The sequence below is a fragment of the Rhinoraja longicauda genome, chromosome 3 (genome assembly GCF_053455715.1).
Source record: "Rhinoraja longicauda isolate Sanriku21f chromosome 3, sRhiLon1.1, whole genome shotgun sequence".
Classification (NCBI taxonomy): Eukaryota; Metazoa; Chordata; class Chondrichthyes; order Rajiformes; family Arhynchobatidae; genus Rhinoraja; species Rhinoraja longicauda.
In genome coordinates, this window is record NC_135955.1 from 94,493,421 (window position 1) to 94,515,636 (window position 22,216).

The 22,216-nt window shown below is 47.2% G+C and overlaps 1 protein-coding gene across 1 annotated transcript in view; it reads left to right on the forward strand.

Annotated features, from left to right (window-relative positions):
• The first annotated feature begins 116 nt into the window (after positions 1 to 116).
• The window catches only part of trappc11 (trafficking protein particle complex subunit 11), a 62,511-nt gene continuing 40,411 nt past the window's right edge, over positions 117 to 22,216 (forward strand). The window contains exons 1-9 of the mRNA XM_078396805.1: positions 117 to 182; positions 7,499 to 7,725; positions 8,815 to 8,984; positions 12,480 to 12,550; positions 13,320 to 13,434; positions 15,047 to 15,146; positions 16,773 to 16,846; positions 19,444 to 19,540; positions 21,123 to 21,256. Coding sequence (XP_078252931.1) covers positions 7,522 to 7,725; positions 8,815 to 8,984; positions 12,480 to 12,550; positions 13,320 to 13,434; positions 15,047 to 15,146; positions 16,773 to 16,846; positions 19,444 to 19,540; positions 21,123 to 21,256 — 965 coding nt within the window. The 5' untranslated portion in view covers positions 117 to 182; positions 7,499 to 7,521. The remainder of the gene's footprint in view (positions 183 to 7,498; positions 7,726 to 8,814; positions 8,985 to 12,479; positions 12,551 to 13,319; positions 13,435 to 15,046; positions 15,147 to 16,772; positions 16,847 to 19,443; positions 19,541 to 21,122; positions 21,257 to 22,216) is intronic.

Consider the following 22,216-nt stretch of genomic DNA (forward strand, 5'->3'; position numbering starts at 1 on the left):
GGTTCAATGCTGACCTCCCAATAGCCGATGGCGCTGCAGCCGGAGGTCCCACTCGACGCTCGCGCTGCGGGCTCTGTGACGTCATCGCGCTGATCCCGCTCCCGGTCGGCGGCGCCGTGTTGCGTCACGGAACGTCATGACGTAGCCGTGTTGTGGTGCGGCCTTGGACGGAGAGGCAGCCGGTGAGTGAGGGAGGAGCGGCGGGGAGAGGGTGAGGGGAGAGGAGAGGGACGGAGGGTGGAGTGTGTGGGGAGAGGGTGAGGGGAGAGGGTGAGGGACGAGGGTGGAGTGTGTGGGGAGAGGGTGAGGGGAGAGGGTGAGGGACGAGGGTGAGGGGAGAGTGTGTGGGGTGAGGGACGAGGGTGGAGTGTGTGGGGTGAGGGTGAGGGGAGAGGGTTGAGTGTGTGGGGTGAGGGGAGAGGGTAGAGTGTGGGGAGAGGGTGAGGGGAGAGGGTGAGGGACGAGGGTGAGGGACGAGGGTGAGGGTAGAGTGTGTGGGGTGAGGGAGAGGGATGAGGGTGAGGGGTGAGGGTAGAGTGTGTGGGGAGAGGGTGAGGGGAGAGGGTGAGGGACGAGGGTGAGGGTAGAGTGTGTGGGGAGAGGGTGAGGGGAGAGGGTGAGGGACGAGGGTGAGAGTAGAGTGTGTGGGGAGAGGGTGAGGGGAGAGGGTGAGGGACGAGGGTGAGGGTAGAGTGTGTGGGGTGAGGGAGAGGGATGAGGGTGAGGGGTGAGGGTAGAGTGTGGGGTGAGGGAGAGGGACGAGGGTGAGGGGTGAGGGTAGAGTGTGTGGGGAGAGGGTGAGGGATGAGGTTGAGGGGAGAAGGTGAGGGGTGAGGGTAGAGTGTGGGGTGAGGGAGAGGGTGAGGGTGAGGGGTGAGGGTAGAGTGTGGGGGGAGGGTGAGGGACGAGGGTGAGGGTAGAGTGTGGGGTGAGGGAGAGGGGAGAGGGTGAGGGAGGAGCGGCGTGAGGGATGAGGGTGAGGAGCAGCATGAGGGTGAGGGAGAGGGAGAAGGTGAGGAGCGGCGTGAGGGGGAGGGACGAAGGGAGAGGTTTAGGGAGAGGGAGGGAGAGGGTGAGGAGCAGGGAGAGGGAGAAGGTGAGTGGCGTGAGGGACGAGGGAGAGGGACGAGGGGGGAGGTGAGGGAGGGAGAGGAGAAAATAAGAGAGGAGGTGGAGAAGGAGTGAGGATGGGCGAGTGGATAAGGGAGGGAGAGAAGAGAGGGGGAGGAGATGAAGTGGGGGTGGTGGGATGGGGGTGGAAGAAGGGGAGGGGGGACGGAGTGAGGGGCATGTGGGTAAGGGGGTGAGTGAGGGAGAAGGGGTGAGGGGTAGTCCATATCTGCACTAAGCTGCCAGAGGAAGCTGCAGAAGCAGATATATAATGACTTTTTAAAGGCATTTAGACAGATATAAAGATGGGGTTTTTAGAGTAATGTGCCAAAGGCTGGCAAATGGAAATAGCCCAATATGCCAATTTAGTCACTTGCTCTCCACTGCCCTGATAAATATCTGTTGCGTTGCTAATATTTAATTTGATAATTGTCTTGTGAAACGTTTTAGTGATATTGTACCAGCATCTGCAGTTATTTTCTTATATATTGTAACATCAGGTTTAGTTTAGAGATACAGAGTGGAAATGGCGCACCGAGTCCGCACAAACCAGCGATCCCTGTACATTAGCACTATTCTGCACACACTAAGGACAATTTATAATCTTTTCCAAAGCCAATTAACCTACAAACCTTGTACGTCTTTGGAATGTGGGAGGAAACCGGAGCACCCGGAGGAAACAAAAACGCAGGTCACAGGGAGAGCTTACAAACTGCACAGACAGCACCCGTCTTCAGGATTGAACCTGGGTCTCTGGCGCTGTAAGGCAGCGACTCTACTGCTGAGGCACCGTGCCTCATGATTATGATAAGGGCAATATAGAAACACAAAGCTGTAGCTGTTTATGTAAAGTGTCTCCATCTTATTACGTTCATCATGGTTCAGGGATAGACACAAAAAGCTGGAGTAACTCAGCGGGTCAGGCAGCATCTCTGGAGAACATGGATAGGTGACGTTTCACGGAGTGCTGGAGTAACTCAGCGGGTCAGGCAGCATCTTGAGAGAAGGAATGGGTGACCTTTCATAACCCTCATGCAAGGTTGTTCTGGGCTATTGGTTGAGCTTACCTTAATGAGACTTATGCACATCGAGAGAGATGGAAGTAATTTCTAACCAAATAAAGGGAAAGTTGAATACAATAACCCAACCAGAAATATTGAACAGAAGCTGCAAAAACTCAGTAAGTGTAAAAGGAAATGATCAACAAAGATTAGTGCACCTTGCAAATGGAGGCTGAAGAATTATATTCGAGAATAAAGAAATGGAAGAAAAGTTATGTATTCGATTAGTTTAGTTTTAGCTTAGTTCATTGCCACGTGTACCGAGGTACAGTGAAAAGCTTTTGTTGCGTGCTAACCAGTCAGCGGAAAGACAATACATGATCACAATCGAGCCGTCCACAGTGTACAGATACAGAATAAAGGGATTAACGTCCAGTACAAGATAAAGTCAAGTAAAGTCCGATTATAGATAGTCCTGCTGGAAGAAATTAGCAGATTGTGTCTCTGCCTTAAGTGTTTTGCATCTCTGTTCAGTTTAGTTTATTGTCACATGTACTGAGGTACAGTGAAAAGCTTTTGATATGTGCTAACCAGTGAACGGAAAGACTACATGATTACAATCGAGCCGTTTACAGTGTACTGACACAGGATAAAGGAATAACGTTGTGCAAGATAAAGCAAATAAAATCCGATCAAAGAAAGTCCGATGGTCACCAATGATGTAGATAGATTTAACAAAAACATGTTAATTTCATTCACCTCTGCCGAATTGGGAAAGCAACCAACATAATCAAGGGTGTGCAAGAAGCAACTGCCGATGCTGGTTTAAACTGAAGATAGACACAAAAGGCTGGAGCAACTCAGCGGGACAGGCAGCATCTCTGGAGAGAAGGAATGGATGATGTTTTGGGTCGAGACCGCCTTTTCTCACCACAGTCATTTCCTCAAACAAAGGCTCTTCACTCTTTCCTTCACAAAAGACGTCCACAACTCGCCAATGTTGGTTTATTATCGTCACGTGGACCAAGACAAAGTGGAAAGCCTGTGTTTGAGTGCTATCTAATCAAATCATAGAAACATCGAAAATAGGTGCAGGAGGAGGCCATTTAGACCTTTGAGCAGCACTGCCATTCATTGTGATCATGGCTGATCATCCACAAACAGTAACCCGTTCCTCCCATATCCCTTGATTCCGCTAACGCCTAGAGCTCTATCTAACTCTCTTTTAAATTCATCCAGTGAATTGGCCTCCACTGCCCTCTCTGGCAGAGAATTCCACAAATTCACAACTCTCTGGGTGAAAAAGTTTTTTCTCACCTCAGTTTGACATGTTTTCAAGCTTTTGTACCTCTGTCTGACGGGAGAGGGGAGAAGAGGGAATGACGAGTGAGAAAAGACCCTTATTTATGTTGGCTGCTTTCCCAAATCAGCATGGGGATGAAATAAAGCAGCACAAGTACATTTTTAAAAGCCTTTGTAGGTTAATTGGCTGGGCAAATGTAAAAATTGTCCCCAGTGGGTGTAGGATGGTGTTAATGTGCGGGGATCGCTGGGCGGCGCGGACCCGGTGGGCCGAAGGGCCTGTTTCTGTGCTGTATCTCTAAAAAAAAAAAGTCATGGTGACAAAGCCAACAAACCCGCCTGCACGAATGGCCAGCAAGCATGGTTTTGAAAGTGACAGTGAAGCAGACAGTTACGGTAAGAAAATAACTGCAGATGCCGGTACAAATCGAAGGTGTTTATTCACAAAATGCTGGAGTAACTCAGCAGGTCAGGCAGCATCTCAGAGAAGGAATGGGTGACGTTTCGGGTTGAGACCCTTCAGACTGATGTCAGGGGGCGGTCCCGGCCCCTCCCCTGACATCAGTCTGAAGAAGGGTCTCGACCCGAAACGTCACCCATTCCTTCTCTCCTGAGATGCTGCCTGACCTGCTGAGTTACTCCAGCATTTTGTGAAGCAAACAGTTAATGCACTGAGTTTCATCTTCCAGAATGATTTCTGTTATCATTGTAAGGTAGCAAATATAACTCTGGTATTTAAAAAAAAAAAGAGAGGGAGAGAGAGAAATGGGGAACTTTAGACCAACATCAGTAGTGGAGGAAATACTGCCGTTTATTCTGAAGGAAGTGGTAAAGGCACTCAGTAGTTTGGGGAGGGCCAACATGGAATTATGAAAGATATTAACTTTGACAAATCTTGGAGTTTTTTGCTATTGTAGCTTGCAGAATAGATGGGGTGTGGGGAGAACCAGTAGGTACGATATATTCTGGCGTAGATGAGTGCCACACAGGAGATGACAAATAAGAATTGGAGCACTTGATATTTTTAGCCCAAAAAAACCGGTTTGGTTTAGTTTAGTTTAGAGATACAGCGCAGAAACAGGCCCTTTGGCCCACCGAGTCCGCGCCGACCAGCGATCCCTGCACATTAACACTATCCTGCACGCACTCGGGACAATCTTTTACATGTAAAACATGCCAATGAACCTCCAAACCATTACGTCTTATTGAAACGTATAAGATTATTAAGGGGTTGAACACGTTAGAGGCAGGAAACATGTTCCCAATGTTGGGGAAGTCCAGAACAAGGGGCCACTGTTTAAGAATAAGGGGTGGGCCATTTAGAATTGAGATGAGGAAAAACTTTTTCAGTCAGAGAGTTGTGAATCTGTGGAATTCTCTGCCTCAGAAGGCAGTGGAGGTCAATTCTCTGAATGCATTCAAGAGAGAGCTAGATAGAGCTCTTAAGGATAGCGGAGTCAGGGGGTATGGGGAGAAGGCAGGAATGGGGTACTGATTGAGAATGATCACATTGAATGGCGGTGCTGGCTCGAAGGGCCGAATGGCCTCCTCCAGCACCTATTGTCTATTCTCGTGTACAAAGAAACCAAAGATCTCAGAGAAAACCCCTCGCAGGTCACGGGGACAACGTACAAACTCCGATCAGACAGCAACTGTAGTCGGGATCAAATCTGGGTCTTTGGCACTGCATGGCAGTAGCTCTACCACTACGCCACCGCGCTGCTCTTGTGGATTAAAAACAAGAAACCTCCTGGACTGGATGGCTCATTTGCAGTTTGATGCTCTGCTGATGGAATCAATAGACAATAGGTGCAGGAGTAGGCCATTCAGCCCTTCGAGCCAGCACCGCCATTCAATGTGATTATGGCTGATCATTCTCAATCAGTACCCTGTTCCTGCCCTCTCCCCATACCCCCTGACTCCGCCATCCTTAGGAGCTCTATCTAGCTCTCTCTCAGTGCTGTTATCTCGAGAGCTCATAGACTATCGGTGATTTGCTCCAGTGATTATCCTGAGCTAATATCAACCACATTGGAGACCCTCGGAATATCTTTGATGGAACCTTACTGGACTTTATGTTGCACAAAACGTTATTCCCTTCATCACGCATCAGTACACTGTGGATGGCTCGATTGTAATCACGTACTAGACCAGTGGACCCGTTGGGCCCAAACCTCTCCTGCATTGGTGCAGCACTCTCTCCTCCCTCCCCCTCATCCCCCCCCCCCTTCCCCCCTACTGCATCCCCCTCAACCCCCCTTATCCCCTCCCTCCCCCCCTCCCTAGGAGATAGATTTAAACTTTAAAATGTGCATAACTAAAAATATATAACACCGATTTCAATGAAACTTCTTCCATTAGCACCAAAGGGACGACGGTGAGTAAGGTGGGCCTAAAATTGTCGCGCTATCGTGTACCGTTTTGGCTGTAGTTCAGGAACAAACAAACAAACAAACGATCGTTTTAGTATATAGATTACACACTCGGGCCAATTTCCAGAATCCAATTAACCTGGGAACTCACACGTATTTGGAGTGGAAGGAAACCGGGGCACCCGGAGAAAACCCACGCAGGTCACAGGGAGAACGTACAAACTCCGCACAGCCAGCATCCGTAGTCAGGATTTAACCCTTGTCTCTAGTGCTATAGAGCTCCTAAGGATAGCAGAGTCAGGGGGTATGGGGAGAAGGCAGGAACGAGGTACTGATTGAGAATGATCAGCCATGATCGCATTGAATGGTGGTGCTGGCTCGAATGGCCAACTCCTACACCTATTGTCTATTGATTTCACCAATAATTTTTTGTTTACTTTGGAGATTCGGCCCTTCAGTCCGCGCCAACCAGCGATCCCCGCACACTAGCACGATCCTTCACACATAAGGAACGATTTACAATTTTACCAAAGCCAATTAACCAACAAACCTGTACGCCTTTGGAGTGTGTGAGGAAACCCACGCAGGTCACGGGGAGAACGGATAATGCTTTACCTCTTGGCCACAGTCAGTAACGCTGCATAATGCTGAAGTGGTGCGGCTCAAAAAGACACAGAGTGCTGGAGTAACTCAGCGGGTCAGGCAGCATCTCTGGAGAACATGGATAGGTGACGTTTCACAGAGTGCTGGAGTAACTCAGCGGGTCAGGCAGCATCTCTGGAGAACATGCATAGGCGACGTTTTAGGTCAAGACCTTTCTTAAGACTGCTCTTTTTTGAGATTATCAGATGGCCCATTGTTTACTTCTTGCAAGAATGATTCTTTTACTAACTCAGATATGTTAGGGCCGCGAATATGGAGATATGTATTCTGCTGGTGGCGCAGCGGTAGAGTTGCTGCCTTACAGCGCCAGAGATCTGGGTTTGATTCTGACTATGGGCGCTGTCTGTGACTGCGTGGGTTTTCTCCAGGTACTCTGGTTTCCTCCCACACTCCAAACACGTACAGCTTTGTAGGTTAATTTGGCTTCGGTAAAAATTGTAAATTGTCCTTGGGGTGTGGGATGGTGCTAGTGTACGGGGCGATCGCTGGTCGGCGTGGGCCAGAGGGCCTGTTTCTACGCAGCATCTCTAAACTAAATAAAAATAAATGTATTTTCTGCCTTAAGTGCAATATCCCATCGATTTGCGATTGTATTAACGTATATTTTCAGCCCCATTGGCAGGGGTGTAATGAGAGTGTGGCCAGGGTGGTGCGGGTCTCTGATGATGCTAGCTGCCATTTTGAGGCCGTGACTCCGATAAATCCCTTCGATGGTGGGGAGGGTAGAGCCGGTGATGGACGGGGCAGTGTTCGCAACATTTTGCAGTGTTTTCCGCTCCTGAACGTTCAAGTTGCCGAATCAGGCCGTGATGCAGCCAGTCAATATACTCTCCACTGTACACCTGTAGAAGCTCAAGAGAATCCTCTCTGACAAACCGAATCTCCGTAAGCTTCTCAAGAAGTAGAGGTGTTGATGTGCTTCATTTATAATTGCATCAGTGTGCTGGGTCCAGGAAAGATCGTCGGAAATATAACTTCGCCTTGTGACTACGCGATCTTTCCGCCCATCTCTTTGTTACTAATACGACTACGTAATTGTTGTTATTTTAGATTGTCCAGCGTCTATCTGGAAAATGAGGGCAACGCACTGGGACTTCCCTCTGGAGCTTTGTTGCCGACCCATGGCGTTTGTAGCCCTGACGGGCCTTGATGTGACTTACAATGCCATTCACCGATCCATCTGGGACGCATTCTGCGCCAACAGGCGGGCCGACCGAGTTCCGATATCGTTTAAAGTTCTTCCTGGAGATCACGAATACCCAAAATGCAAACAAAGGGTGAGACTTTAGTGGTAGCATTATCGTTTAGACTTTAGTCTTTAGAGATAAAGTGCAGAAATGGACCTTCGTCCTCCATAGACTGCGCCGACCAGCGATGGAAGGCAGCATCTCGGGAGAGAAGGAACGGGTGACGTTTCTGGTCGAGACCCTTCTTCAGAATGATGTCAGGGGAGGGGGCGGGACAAAGATAGGATGTAGTTTTGTGTGCAGTTTTGGTCTCCAAATTTGAGGAAGGATATTCTTGCTATTGAGGGCGTGCAGCGTAAGTTCACTAGGTTAATCCCCGGAATGGCGGGACTGTCGTATGTTGAAAGACTGGAGCGGCTAGGCTTGTATACACTGGAATTTAGAAGGATGAGAGTTGATCTTATTGAAACATATAAGATCATTAAGGGATTGGACACGTTAGAGGCAGGAAACATGTTCCCAATGTTGGGGGAGTCCAGAACCAGGGGCCACCGTTTAAGAATAACGGGTAGGCCATTTAGAAGGGAGATGAGGAAAAACTTTTTCAGTCAGAGAGTTGTAAATCTGTGGAATTCTCTGCCTCAGAAGGCAGTGGAGGCCAATTCTCTGAATGCATTCAAGAGAGAACTAGATAGAGCTCTTAAGGATAGCGGAGTCATGGGGTATGGGGAGAAGGCAGGAACGGGGTACTGATTGAGATTGATCAGCCATGATCACATTGAATGGCGGTGCTGGCTCGAAGGGCCGAATGGCCTCCTCCTGCACCTATTGTCTATTGAGATACCGGCCTGCAAAGTGGGCCTGGGAAGTCGGGCTGTGGGAACGGATCTGCCGGATCTGGCCAGGCCGGAGTTCCAGAGCCCCGCCCGCAGGGAGGCAGATTCCACCTGCCGATCGGCCGCGGAAGTCCCGATGAGGTGGAGATCGGCCTCCTCGCCCGGCCTAGTCGCGACTTTACGGGGGGACACGGATTTCAAGCGCGCTCTCGTAATTTTGTCCGGATCAAAGGAAGCGTCGGACATCCGGTTGCCAGAAAATCGGTGGTGGACCTGTACTGTGCGATGTTCTTGGTTTAACTAAACTCTTTTTTGCTGATTATTGCCTTCCTCCCCTTTGTAGAGGACTGCTTATGAGTGGTACATACCGAAAGGCATCCTTAAAACGGGCTGGATGAACAAACACCTAAACCTTGTGCCGGCACTGGTGGTGGTCTTTTACGAACTGGACTGGGACGAGTCCCAGTGGAAAGAGAAACAGTCGGAGTGTTCCACCAGAGTGGAAATTGTCAGGTACCGTCCCTCCTCGAGTACGATCGCCCTTGCGCTAGCTCTCTTATCACAGTTTTGCATCAAGGGGGCAAATTTACAGAAGCCATTTAAGAATAAAGGGGTCGGCCATTTAGAACGGAGATGAGGAAAAACTTTTTCACCCAGAGAGTTGTGAATCTGTGGAATTCTCTGCCTCAGAAGGTAGCGGAGGCCGATTCTCCGGATGCTTTCAAGAGAGCATTAGATAGAGCTCTTAAAGATAGCGGAGTCAGGGGGTATGGGGAGAGGGCAGGAACGGGGTACTGATTGTGGATGATCAGCCATAGACATAGAAACATGGTGCAGGAGTAGGCCATTCGGCCCTTCGAGCCTGCACCGCCATTCAATATGATCATGGCTGATCATCCAACTCAGTATCCCGTACCTGCCTTCTCTCCATACACCCTGATCCCTTTAGCCACAAGGGCCACATCTAACTCCCTCTTAAATATAGCCAATGAACTGGCCTCAACAGCCATGATCACAGTGAATGGCGGTGCTGGCTCAAAGGGCCGAATGGCCTACTCCTGCACCTATTGTCTATTGTCTACAAACCTGCACGTCTATGGGATGTGGGTGGAAGCCAGAGCACCTGGAGAAAACCCACTCATGTCACAGGGAGAACGTACAAACTCTGTACAGACAGCACCCAGTAGTCAGGATTGAACCTGGGTCTCTGGCGCTGTGAGGCAGTGACTCTACCGCTGCGCCACCATGCCGCCCCTCGTGGAGTGAACTGGTAGATTGTGGGATGAGGGGCTGAAGAAGAGGGAGAGTGGTGTAGTTGGAGGGTCGGGGCTAAGGGAGGGGGGGGGAGGGGGGTTGGTGGAAACCAAAAGAAGGGGCAGATGGAGTCAGGAGAGGAGAGTCAGGAGAGCCCTGACTGATGTCAGGGGGGCGGGACAAAGGAAGGATATAGGTGGAGACAGGAAGGTAGAGGGAGATATAAGAAAATAACTGCAGATGCTGGTACAAATCGATTTATTCACAAAATGCTGGAGTAACTCAGCAGGTCAGGCAGCATCTCGGGAGAGAAGGAATGGGTGACGTTTCGGGTCGAGACCCTTCTTCAGACTGATGTCGGGGGTGGGACAAAGGAAGGATATAGGTGGAGACAGAGGGAGATCTGGGAAGGGGGAAGGGAAGAGAGGGACAGAGGAACTATCTAAAGTTGGAGAAGTCAATGTTCATACCGTTGGGCTGCAAGCTGCCCAGGCGAAATATGAGTAGCTGTTCCTCCAATTTCCGGTGGGCCTCCTCCAACCTCATCTACTGTATCCGCTGCTCTAGATGTCAACTTCTTTACATTGGCAATCGTTTCGCTCAACACCTTCGCTCAGTCCACCTTAACCAAACTGATCTCCCGGTGACTGAGCACTTCAACTCCCCCTCCCACTCCCAGTTTGACCTTTCTGTCATGGGCCTCCTCCAGTGCCATACTCCAGCATTTTGTGAAATAAACAGAGATAAAATGTAGTCAGAGACAGTAAGACAGGTCGGAGAACTGGGAAGGGGCAGGGATGGAGAGGGAGGGAAAGCAAGGGTTACTTGAAGTTAGAGAAGTCAATGTTCATACCGCTGGGGTGTAAGATGCCCTAGCGAAATATGAGGTGATGCCCCTCCAAATTGGGCTGGGCCTCACTCTGACACTGGAGGAGGCCCAGGACAGAAAAGTCAGTGTAGGAATGGGAGGGGGAGTTAAAGTGTTTAACAACTGGAATTTCACTGTACTTGGGTCTATGTGACAAAGTCTCATTGAACCATTGAAGGGGGAACAACAAAAAATTGTGATGGGAGGCAGGGGGGATTTCTTTAGTCAGAGGGTGGTGAATCTGTGGACTTAATTGCCACAGACGGCTGTGGAGATTGAGTCAAAGGGTATTTTTAAAGTGTATCTTTATAGGTTCTTGATTAGTCAGGGTGCCAAAAGTTAGGGGAGAAGGCGTTGGAAAAATAGATCACAGCTGCGATCTAATGGCAGAGTAGACTTGAAGGGCCAAATGGCCTAATTCTGCTCCTCTGTCTTTTGGGGGGGGGAGGGGGGTATGGGAAAGGGAACAAAATGGGCAGACCAGAGGTAGATGAGAGAGGGGGAAGGATGGAGAGGTGGGTGTGGAGGGAGGGAGGGAGGGAGGGAGGGAGGGGTGGAGGGAGTGAGCAACTCTACCGTTGTGTCACTGTGCAGCCTGAATATCGGACACTAGTAGATCCTCGTCTGTCTCCAGCAGACAAAGACTCGCCACGCTCCCTCACCGTCTTTTCATTCAAGAGGGAGTTAGATTTAGCTCTTAGTGCTAAAGGAATCAAAGGATGTGGGGAAAAAGCAGGAACGGGGTACTGATTTTAGATGATCATGTTTAAATTTAGAAAAGATTAGGAGTGATATTATTGAACCCTCGGTTAGATTTGATAGGACTTGGTGGGGGGGAAGCTTTATTCAATAATTTCACATGATATAAGTTGTTCCCTCTCTAGCCGTTATAATAATTTTTTACCTTTATGTGGTGGAACGGATTTGACGACGAACAGGGGTCTAAACTGTTGAAATGTTTTGCAGCCCAGATTCTGTTTTGTTTTGTTGATTTTTTTGTTTTTTTTGTTTGTTTGCTTATTTTAGTTTAAGGGGTGATTTTTTTTTTCTTTTTATCTTTTTTTTAATATATAAATTCTCTTTTAACCTTTTTTAAAAATCTACGATTACATAGAGACTGGGAGTGTAGGAAAATAACTGCAGATGCTGGTACAAATCGAATGTATCACAAAATGCTGGAGTAACTCAGCGGGTCAAGCAGCATCTCAGGAGAGAGGGAATGGGTGACGTTTCAAGTCGAGACCCTTCTTCAGACTGAAGAAGGGTCTCGACCCGAAACGTCACCCATTCCCTCTCTCCTAGATGCTGCCTGACCCGCTGAGTTACTCCAGCATTCTGTGATACATAGAGACTGGGAGGTCTATACCCTCCCTATATGTATTTTGAAACTGGATTTAGCTTACATTTGTTGTTAATGTAATCCTGATCCCTATGTATCAATATCACTGTTATTTATTCACAAAATGCTGGAGTAACTCAGCAGGTCAGGCAGCATCTCAGGAGAGAGGGAATGGGTGACGTTTCGGGTTGAGACCCTTCTTCAGACTGAATGAGTTGCTGAGTTACTCCAGCATTTTGTGAATAAATACCTTTGATTTGTACCAGCATCTGCAGTTATTTTCTTACAATATCACTGTTATGCTAATTTTTTGAAATTTAATAAAAAGATTTGAAAAGATAGATTGTAGATGATCAACCATGATCACATTGAATGGCGGTGCTGGCTCGAAGGGCCGCATGGCCTACTCCTGCACCTATTTTCTATGTTTCTAATTGCTGGGCTGTATCAGACTCTTAACATCTGAACACAAAACTAGACGACTGCTTGATTTATTCTTTACTTTTCTCCTCTGTCACTCCATGAACTGTGCACTTTATGCTTCCAGGCAAAGTTTACATGGGAGAAACACGAAGGTGGCTGTCGTGCTGATACAGAAGAAGACTCCTTTACCTCCAGGTATGTTCATGGCAAATGTTTTCCAAAAATTGGGCAGCACGGTGGCGCAGCAGTAGAGTTGCTGACTTACAATGCCAGAGGCCCGGGTTCGATCCAGACTACGGGTGCTGTCTGTAGAGAGTTTGCACATTCTCCTCGGGACCCCGTGGTTTTTCTCTGGGTGCTCCGGTTTCCCAACACACTTATGCACCGCATAAAACTGCAGGTCCGCTGCAACTCTCAGTTCTTCTAAATCGGGGCTGAAGACTTTTCTGTTTGATGCTGCCTTTTATTAAATCAAAGAATTATTCATTTCTTGCACTGCACTGTAACTTTTATTCTTGTATTATACCTGTCTTATTTTATTTTAGCTTATTTTTATTTTCTATTCTCTTTAATGACTGTTTTTAATTGCTTTTAACTGTTCTTTAATGTTTTACTAGACCAAAACCTCTCCTGCATTGGTGCAGCACCCTCCCCTCCCTCCCACTCCCTCCCTCCCACTCCCTCCCTAGGAGATAGATTTAAACTTTAAAATGTGAATAACTTTAAAAATATGACACCGATTTCAATGAAACTTCTTCCATTTGCCCCAAAGGGACGACGGTGAGTAAGGTGGGCCTAGAATTGTTTCGCTATCGTGTACCGTATTGGCTGTAGTTCAGGAACAAACAAACAAACAAACGAGAGTTTTAGTATATAGATGTAAAGAACTTTGAAGTGCCTTGTTGCTGAGATGTGCTATATAAATAAACTTGCCTTGCCTGGCCTCCCACTTGTTGCTTCCTAGGTGAGGACTTAATCGCCTCAGAAAGAGCAGCTGCATTGTGCAATGCCTGTGACCTCTCGGGAAAGTCTTTATTCGTGCTGCCACACACGGATCATCTGGTGGGATATATCATCAGGTAAACCGGCTTGTCCCCCTGACCAATTCCCCATTTCCACCTCCCAAATTGTAAAGTTGTACTGATGTTAAATGTTCAACGTGTTCTCTTGCTTCACCAATGATGCATCTGTACTGTGACGGGCAAAAACTGTGGGCAATTTCTGTTGCCTACGGAAGCTCTGGACAGCCGCCAGGGCAACAGACCTTCGTGGTCAGGTCAAGCTCCCTGCACTTACCACAACCGGGACTTGAAAATGGCCCCAAGTTAGATTGACCTCTTCGGGCTAACGGAATCAAGGGATATGAGGGAAAAAGCAGGAACGGGGTACCGATTGTGGATGATCAGCCATGATCATATTGAATGGCGGTGCTGGCTCGAAGGGCCGAATGGCCTACTCCTGCACCTATTTTCTACGTTTCTATGGTACTGACATAGCATCCATCTCATGGATACCCTTGGATTATCTTTGATAGGACCTAGTGTGTAGGATAGTGTTAGTGCGCGGGGATTGGTGCAGACTCGGTGGCCCGAAGTGCCTGTTTCCGCGCTGTATCTCTAAAGGTAAAAAGAAAGTCTTCAACGAAGGTACTTGCAATAACGCTAGGTAAAGATTCACTTCCAATATTGTTTCTCCCATCGCACCAATGTCCAAAGATCAGATCAAAACGAACCTGTCTTGCAGGTTCTTGCTATTGGTGTCCTCATCACACTTCTTCTCAATTCAATTAATATTTCACGATGCATAGATGGCAGCTTCTTTCAAATATAATCTTGGGCGTTACACACCTCAAGGTCTGTAACCGTATAGTGATAACTACACAGTGGCCAAAGTTCAGAAAGATTTATCATTGATTAAAATTCTAATTCTAGTTTAGAGATGCAGTGCGGAAACGTTTCGGCCTACCTAGTCCGGGCCAACCAGTGATCTCCGCACATTAACGCTATCCTACACACACGAGGGAAAATTTACATTTATGCCAAGCCAATTAACCTGCGAACCTGTGCGTCTTTGGAGTGTGGGAGGAAACCAGAGATCCCGGAGAAAACCCACGCAGGTCACGGGGAGAACGTACAAACTCCGTACAGACGGCACCCGTAGTCAGGATGGAACCCGGGTCTCTGGTGCTGTGAGGCAACAACTCTACCCCTGCGCCTCCGTGCTGCTCCTACTGTGTTCTAAATAAGGGCGGCACGGTGGCGCAGCGGTAGAGTTGCTGCCCTACAGCGAATGCAGCGCCAGAGGCCCGGGTTCCATCCCGACTACGGGCGCTGTCTGTACGGAGTTTGTACGCTCTCCCCCTGACCTGCGTGGGTTTTCTCCGAGATCTTCGGTTTCCTCCCACATTCCAAAGACATACTGCGGTGTATGTAGGTTAATTGGCTTGGTAAATGTAAACAAAAATGGGTATAGGATAGTGTATGCGTGGGGATCGCTGGTCGGCGTGGACCCGGTGGGCCGAAAGGGCCTGTTTCCGCGCTGTATCTCTAAAGTAAACGAAACTAATTCAACTCATTGCTTTGTTATACTGTAAATGGGCTATGCATGTTGCATTGTTGCTGTTCAGCTATATTAATTGACTTTTTTATTCTTCATATCAATAAGTAATATAAATTGTTCTTTTACTTGTAGGCTAGAAAATGCTTTCTATGAGCACGCACAGACTTATTACTACACGGAGATTCGGAGAGTTAAATCACATAAAGAATTCCTGAATAAAACCACTCATCAGGTAAATATTATTCACGCATTTTAGTGATTAATAATTGTGGGTGGGAAAAGGAGCATCGAAGCATGCAGGGATTGATAGTGTTTATACCACTGCATTATTCATTAGCCTCGTCTAAAATAATTGCTGCAAAATGTTGACACACCAACTGTAAAGTTGATACAAAGTGCTGGAGTAACTCAGCAGGACAGGCAGCATCTCTGGAGAGAAGCAATAGGTGACGTATCGGGTCGAGACCCTTCAGACTGAGTCAGGGGAGAGGGAAACTAGAGCACTGGAAGAACTGCAGATGCTGGTTTACAAAAAAATACACAGAGCGCTGGAGTAACTCAGCGGGTCAGGCAGCATCTCTGGAGAACATGGATCGGTGACGTTTTGGGTCAGGACTTCTTCAGAGTGATTGTACATAATTGCTGCATTGATTCTAATACGAGGCATGTGTAACAACACTGAAGGAGTTCATTCATCTCAAGGCAGACAGCACCGGTAGTCAGGATTGAACCCGGGCCTCTGGCGCTGTGAGGCAGCAACTCTACCGCTGCGCCACCGTGCGCCCTTTTTAATTGAAAATTTGTATATTTATTTTTATTTTTCCGCTTTTTATTTGTCAAATTACAGATTGGTGTCTCTAAATGATTAATAATTAGTGCTATTGCTGAAACTCGGAAGGTTTCCTCATTTGAAAATTAGCTCGGAGTAATCTGTGCGGCAATGTGCCAATTAAAAATAATTGTTATTGGTTTATTATTGTTCCGTCTGCCAAGGTAGAGGGAAGAACCTTTTTAACTCCTTGGAAATAATAGACAATAAATGCAGGAGTAGGCCATTCGGCCCCTCGAGCCAGCACCGCCATTCAATGCGATCATGGCTGATCATTCTCAATCAGTACCCCGTTCCTGCCTTCTCCCCATACCCCCTAACTCCGCTATCCTTAAGAGCTCTATCTAGCTCTCTCTAATATGTTCCATATGTGAGTTCTGAAATGAGAAGTCGCTCCCTAATGGTAGACACAAGTGCTGGAGTAACTCAGCGGGTCAGGCAGCATCTCTGGAGAAAAGGAATAGGCGACGTCACCTTCATGTTAATGTGTTAGGAGCCGAATTAAGCCATTTAGCCCATTCCCACAACCCCTGACAACTGTACTAATCATGAATCCTATCTATCTCTGTTTCAAAAATATCCATTGACGGCCTCCACAGCCTTCTGTGGGCAATGAATTTCACAGACTCACCACCCACTGACTAAAGACATTCCTCCTCATCTCCTTCCTAAAGGAACGTCCTTTTATTCTGAGGCTGTGCCCTCTGGTCCTAGACTCTCCAGCGAGTGGAAACGTCCTCTCCATATCCACTCTATCCAAGGCTTTCACTATTCTGTACGTACAGTGGCATCACCTGTTTCTATTCCTTTTCTCCAGAGAAGTCGCCTGACCCCAGCATTACTCCAGCATTTTGTGTCTATTATTAAGGCGCGTCTATCTTCGGTGCAAATCAGCACCTGCAGACCCTTCCTACTCATTCCTTAATAAATCTACTCCCCAGCAAGTAGCCACTCATATAGCAATCTGTTGAGATCAGTATGTTTGTTGTGATCTGGAGCTGGATTAACCTACCCCTTTGTCTTTGACAGCTCTTATTTGTGAGGCATCAGTTCAAGACTGCGTTCTTCAGTGAATTAAAACAAGACACACAAAATGCATTGAAGTAAGGTTCTTAATTTTTTCAATAATTATTAATATTATTGACATGATATTGAAAGTATAATCTATTTGGGCGTAGTTGTCTTGCAAATGACTTGACCAATCAAACTGACTAAGAAGGGAAATGATATCTCATAGGGTCATAGATTCCTACAGTGTGGAAACAAGCCCTTCGGCCCAACTCACCCATACTGGCCAACAATGTCCCAGCTACCCTAGTCCCAGTTGCCTGCGCTTGGTCCATAACCCTCCAAACCTGTCCTATCCATGCACCTGTCCAACAGTTTCTTAAACGATGGGATAGTCCCAGCCACAACTACCTCTTCCGGCAGCTTGTTCCATACACCCACCACCCTCTGTGTGAAAAAGTTACCCTTCGGATTCCTATTAAATCTTTTCCCCTTTACCTTGAACCTGTGTCCTCTGGTCCTCGATTCCCCTACTCTGCGTAAAAGACTCTATGCGTCTATGCGATCTATTCCTCTCATGATTTTGTACACCTCCAGAAGATCTCCCCTCATCCTCCTGCGCTCCATGGAATAGAGACCCAGCCTGCTCAACCTCTCCCTGTAGCTCACACCCTCTAGTCCTGGCAACATCCTTGTAAATCTTTTCTGAACCCTTTTGAAGCTGAAAGGGTTCAGAATCTCATCAGCTTTCTATTTTTAATGACTTGTGTGTAAGTTGTGGCTTTGCCAGAGGATCTCAAATTACAAACGATCAAAGGCCCGCAGATGAGCATCCCCAGGAGATTATTGTTAATAAGGCATTTGAATTTAAAAGGACTGTATCACAGCCAAGCACGGACTGTTCCTCATCAAATATTTAGAGCATGGGAAAATATGATCAATAGAGCATGGGGAAATCCGAGAAGCCCATCGCAAACCGAAACTGTAGTATGTCGAAATGCATTACAGACAATAGGTGCAGGAGGAGGCCATTCGGCCCTTCGAGCCAGCACCACCGTTCAATGTGATCATGGCTGATCATTCTCAATCGATACCCCGTTCCTGCCTTCTCTCCATGCCCCCTGACTCCGCTATCCTTAAGAGCTCTATCTAGCTCTCTCTTTGTCCAAAACTGTTACAACTGTTTCATTTCGTTGGGTTGCTGCTGTCTAAATTACTTAAATTATTGCATCTTATGGGAGGCGCATTCCCAATCTCGTTGTACCCCTGGGTACAATGACAATAAAGATATATTGTATTGTATTGTATTGAATGCATTCAGAGAATTGGCCTCCACTGCCCTCTGAGGCAGAGAATTCCACAGATTCACAACTCTCTGACAGAAAAAGTTTTTCTTCATCTCCGTTCAAAATGGCCTACCCCTTATTCTTAAATTGTGGCCCCTTGTTCTGGACTCCCCCAACATTGGGAACATGTTTCCTGCCTCTAACGTGTCCAACCCCTTAATAATCTTATACGTTTCGATAAGATCTCCTCTCATCCTTCTAAATTGTAATACACGCGATCACGTGGCCGGAAGCGTGCTGCGGCTCGCTACAGGTCTCTGCTGTCTGCACCATCGCAAAGCCGAACTATCGCAAGTCGAAGCATCGTAAGCCGGTGAGCGCCTGCTGTAATTTTCTGTCTCAGTTTAATTTTAACAAACATATAAATAAAACACAAAAAAAAGACACAAAGTGCTGGAGTATTTGAGGGGGTCTGGCAGCTTCTCTGGAAAACATGGGTAGATGACGTTTCAGGTCAAGGCCCTTCTTCCTGACCTGAAACGTCAACTATTCCTTTTCTCCAGAGATGAAGCCTGAACCGCTGAGTTACCCCAACACTGTCTCTCTTCGTAAAGCGGCATCTGCAGCACTTTGTATCTCATAAATAAAACAGAAAATGCTGGAGACACTCAGCCGGTCAGGTAAATAAAAAGGAGTTCAATTGACAATAGGTGCAGGAGGTGGCCATTCGGCCCTTCGAGCCAGCACCGCCATTCAATGTGATCATGGCTGATCATTCTCAATCAGTACCCCGTTCCTGCCTTCTCCCCATACCCCTTGACTCCGCTATCCTTAAGAGCTCTATCCAGCTCTCTCTTGAATGCATTCAGAGAATTGGCCTCCACTGCCTTCTGAGGCAGAGAATTCCATAGATTCACAACTCTCTGACTGAAAAAGTTTTTCCTCATCTCAGTTCCTTCATTTGCAGTGTATGAAGTGGACGTACTCTACAAGTTTTCAATGGTCAGTTTTAACATTTTGCCACAATGTGTCACCACAGTGGCCCGGCGGTAGAGTTGCTGCCTCACAGCGCCAGAGACCGGTTCCATCCTGACTACGGGTGCTGTCTGTACGGAGTTTGCCCCCAGAATGTCAGATGCAAAACTGGAATAAAATGGAACCAGTGTATGGTTGATCATTGGTCGGCGCGGACTCAGTGGGCCGAAGGGCCTGTTTCCACGCTGTGTCTCTAAACGAAAATACTAAATTCCCACCAATTTGTTTTTGCATTGTGTGACAGCCTCTGTTTTGTATCAGAGCATTTTTAGGGCATGGTGATCTGGTATTTGATGTGTTGTTTCTTACACAGTGTGCTGAATATTAATAGTGCTGTTAATACAAGTTTTTATATCCCATGTTATTTTCAGAAACTATAGGAGTGCGTACAACCTTGTCCATGAACTCCGTGCCCACGAGACCAACATGCTCGAAATCAAAACTATGGCTGGATTTATTAACTACAAGGTGAAGGAGTCATATAGTCACACAGCGTGGAAAAAACCTGCCCCACACCGGCCAACATGCCTCATCTACACTAGTCCCACCTGCCTGGGTTTGGCCCATATCCCTCTAAACCTGCCCTATCCATGTACCTGTCTAAATGTTTCTTAAACATGATATTGCCTGCCTCAACTATCTCCTCCGGCAACTTGATCCAAACACCTAGAAACATAGAAACAGAGAAGGTAGGTGCAGGAGGAGGCCATTTGGCCCTTCGAACCAGCACCCGCCATTCATTGTGATCATGGCTGATCATCCACAATCAGTAACCCATGCCTGCCTTCCCCCCATATCCCTTGATTCCACTAGCCCCTAGAGCACTATCTAACTCTCTTTTAAATTCATTCAATGCCCTCCGTGGCAGAGAATTCCTCAAATTCACATGTCTGGGTGAAAAGGTTTTTTCTCACCTCAGCTTTAAAAGGCCTCCCCTTTATTCTTAGACTGTGGCCCCTGGTTCTGGACTCCCCCAACATTGGGAATATTTTTCCTGCATCTAGCTTGTCCTGTCCTTTTATAATTTTATATGTCTCTATGAGATCCCCTCTCATCCTTCTAAACTCCAGCGAATACAAGCCCGGTCTTTCCAATCTTTCCCCATATGACAGTCCCGCCATTCCGGGGATTAACCTGGTGAACCTCCCACTGCACTGCCTCAATTACAAGGATGTCCTTCCTCAAGTTAGAAACCATAAAACTTGGACTGAACGTGCAAACTCCGTACAGTCCCGCCATCCCAGGGATTAACCTCTTGAACCTACGCTGCAATAGCAATGAATGAATGAATGAATAAGTTTATTGGCCAAGTATGTGCATATACAAGGAATGTGTCTTGGTGCTCTGCTCACAAATGACAACACAAACAACCGTTAACAATTAAGAATAAAACATAAACACATCAAATCATCAAAACAATAACGTCCTTCCTCAAATGAGGAGACCAAAACTGCACACAATACTTCAGATGTGGTCTCACCAGGGCCAGATGGACCTCTTTACTCCTATACTCAAATCCTCTTGTTATGAAGGCCAACATGCCATTAACTTTCTTTGCTGCCTGCTATACTTGCACGCTTACCTGCTATACCTGCATCTTTGGAGAACATGGATAGGTGACGTTTCGGGTCGAGACCCTTCTCCAGACTGATGTCAGGGGAGGGGGCAGGACAAAGTCTGAACATCAGTCTGAAGAAGGGTCTCGACCCGAAATGTCACCCATTCCTTCTCTCCCAAGATGCTGCCTGACCCGCTGAGTTACTCCAGCATTTTGTGTCTACCTGCGATTTATACCAGCATCTGCAGTTTTTCTTCCGACATAAGAAACACAAAATATATGAAACATGAAGTTAAAGTGACGAGTGAAAAGGCTTGGGGGATGTGCAAAGATTGGGGGGGGGGGGGGGGCAGTTTAAGTCTTTCCCACGACAGAAGGGGGAGGGAGGAGTTGTCAAGTCCTGAGCAGCATCTCGCGTGAGCACCATAAATACACTGAGCCAACATTAAATGGTGAGGGCGATGCTCACGACCCGCTTTGCTCTTTCTCCAGATTTGTCGATTATGCTTCCAGCACAATGCCCCATTGGATGCCATCGCCCAGTTTCGTAAACACGTGGACCTGTGCAAGAAGAAGATTGGCAGTGGTGATTTGGCCTTTGAACACACTGCTTGGATGTCCAAACAGTAAGATCCTTCTGACCTGTCACCGACTCTGATTTGGATCCTTCCCCATGTACCCTTTACTCCAGCTTATAGCACGCTCAGTGCAGATGCTGTGGTCGGTGGGGCATGCCAACCTTGTTTCTTTACATTTGTGATCTATTTATTGGTCAGCTTAACGACATAAGACCAGAAGACCTGGGAGCAGAATGAGGCCATTTGGCCCTTTGAGTCCACTCCTTCATTCAATCATGGCTGATCAATTTTCCTTCGGAACCCCATTCTCCTGCATTCCTCCCATTGCCCTGGCCTCCACAGCCTTCTAACTAAAGAAATTCCCCCTCCGCTATCTTTAAGAGCTCTATCTAGCTCTCTCTTGAAAGCATCCAGAGAATTGGCCTCCACTGCCTTCTGGGGTTGGACACGTTAGAGGCAGGAAGCATGTTCCCAATGTTGGTGGAGTCCAGAACCAGGGGCCACAGTTTAAGAATAAGGGGTAGGCCATTTAGAACGGAGATGAGGAAAAACTTTTTCAGTCAGAGAGTTGTGAATCTGTGGAATTCTCTGCCTCAGAAGGCAGTGGAGGCCAATTCTCTGAATGCATTCAAGAGAGAGCTAGATAGAGCCCTTAAGGATAGCGGAGTCAGGGGGTATGGGGAGAAGGCAGGAACAGGGTACTGATTGAGAATGATCAGCCATGATCACATTGAATGGCGGTGCTGGCTCGAAGGGCCGAATGGCCTACTCCTGCACTTATTGTCTATTGTCTATTGTCTATGTAAACATAGTACACTGTAAACAATAATAATAATGATAATAGTCTATTGTAGTTCAGAGCTTATTTGAGGTTGTAGTGTTTGATGAAGCATAATTGGTACGGGTGTCAGAGGTTTTGGGGAGAAGGCAGGAAAATGGGGTTGAGAGGGAAAGATAGATCAGCCACGATGGAATGGTGGAGTAGAACTTATTTCATAAGTGATAGGA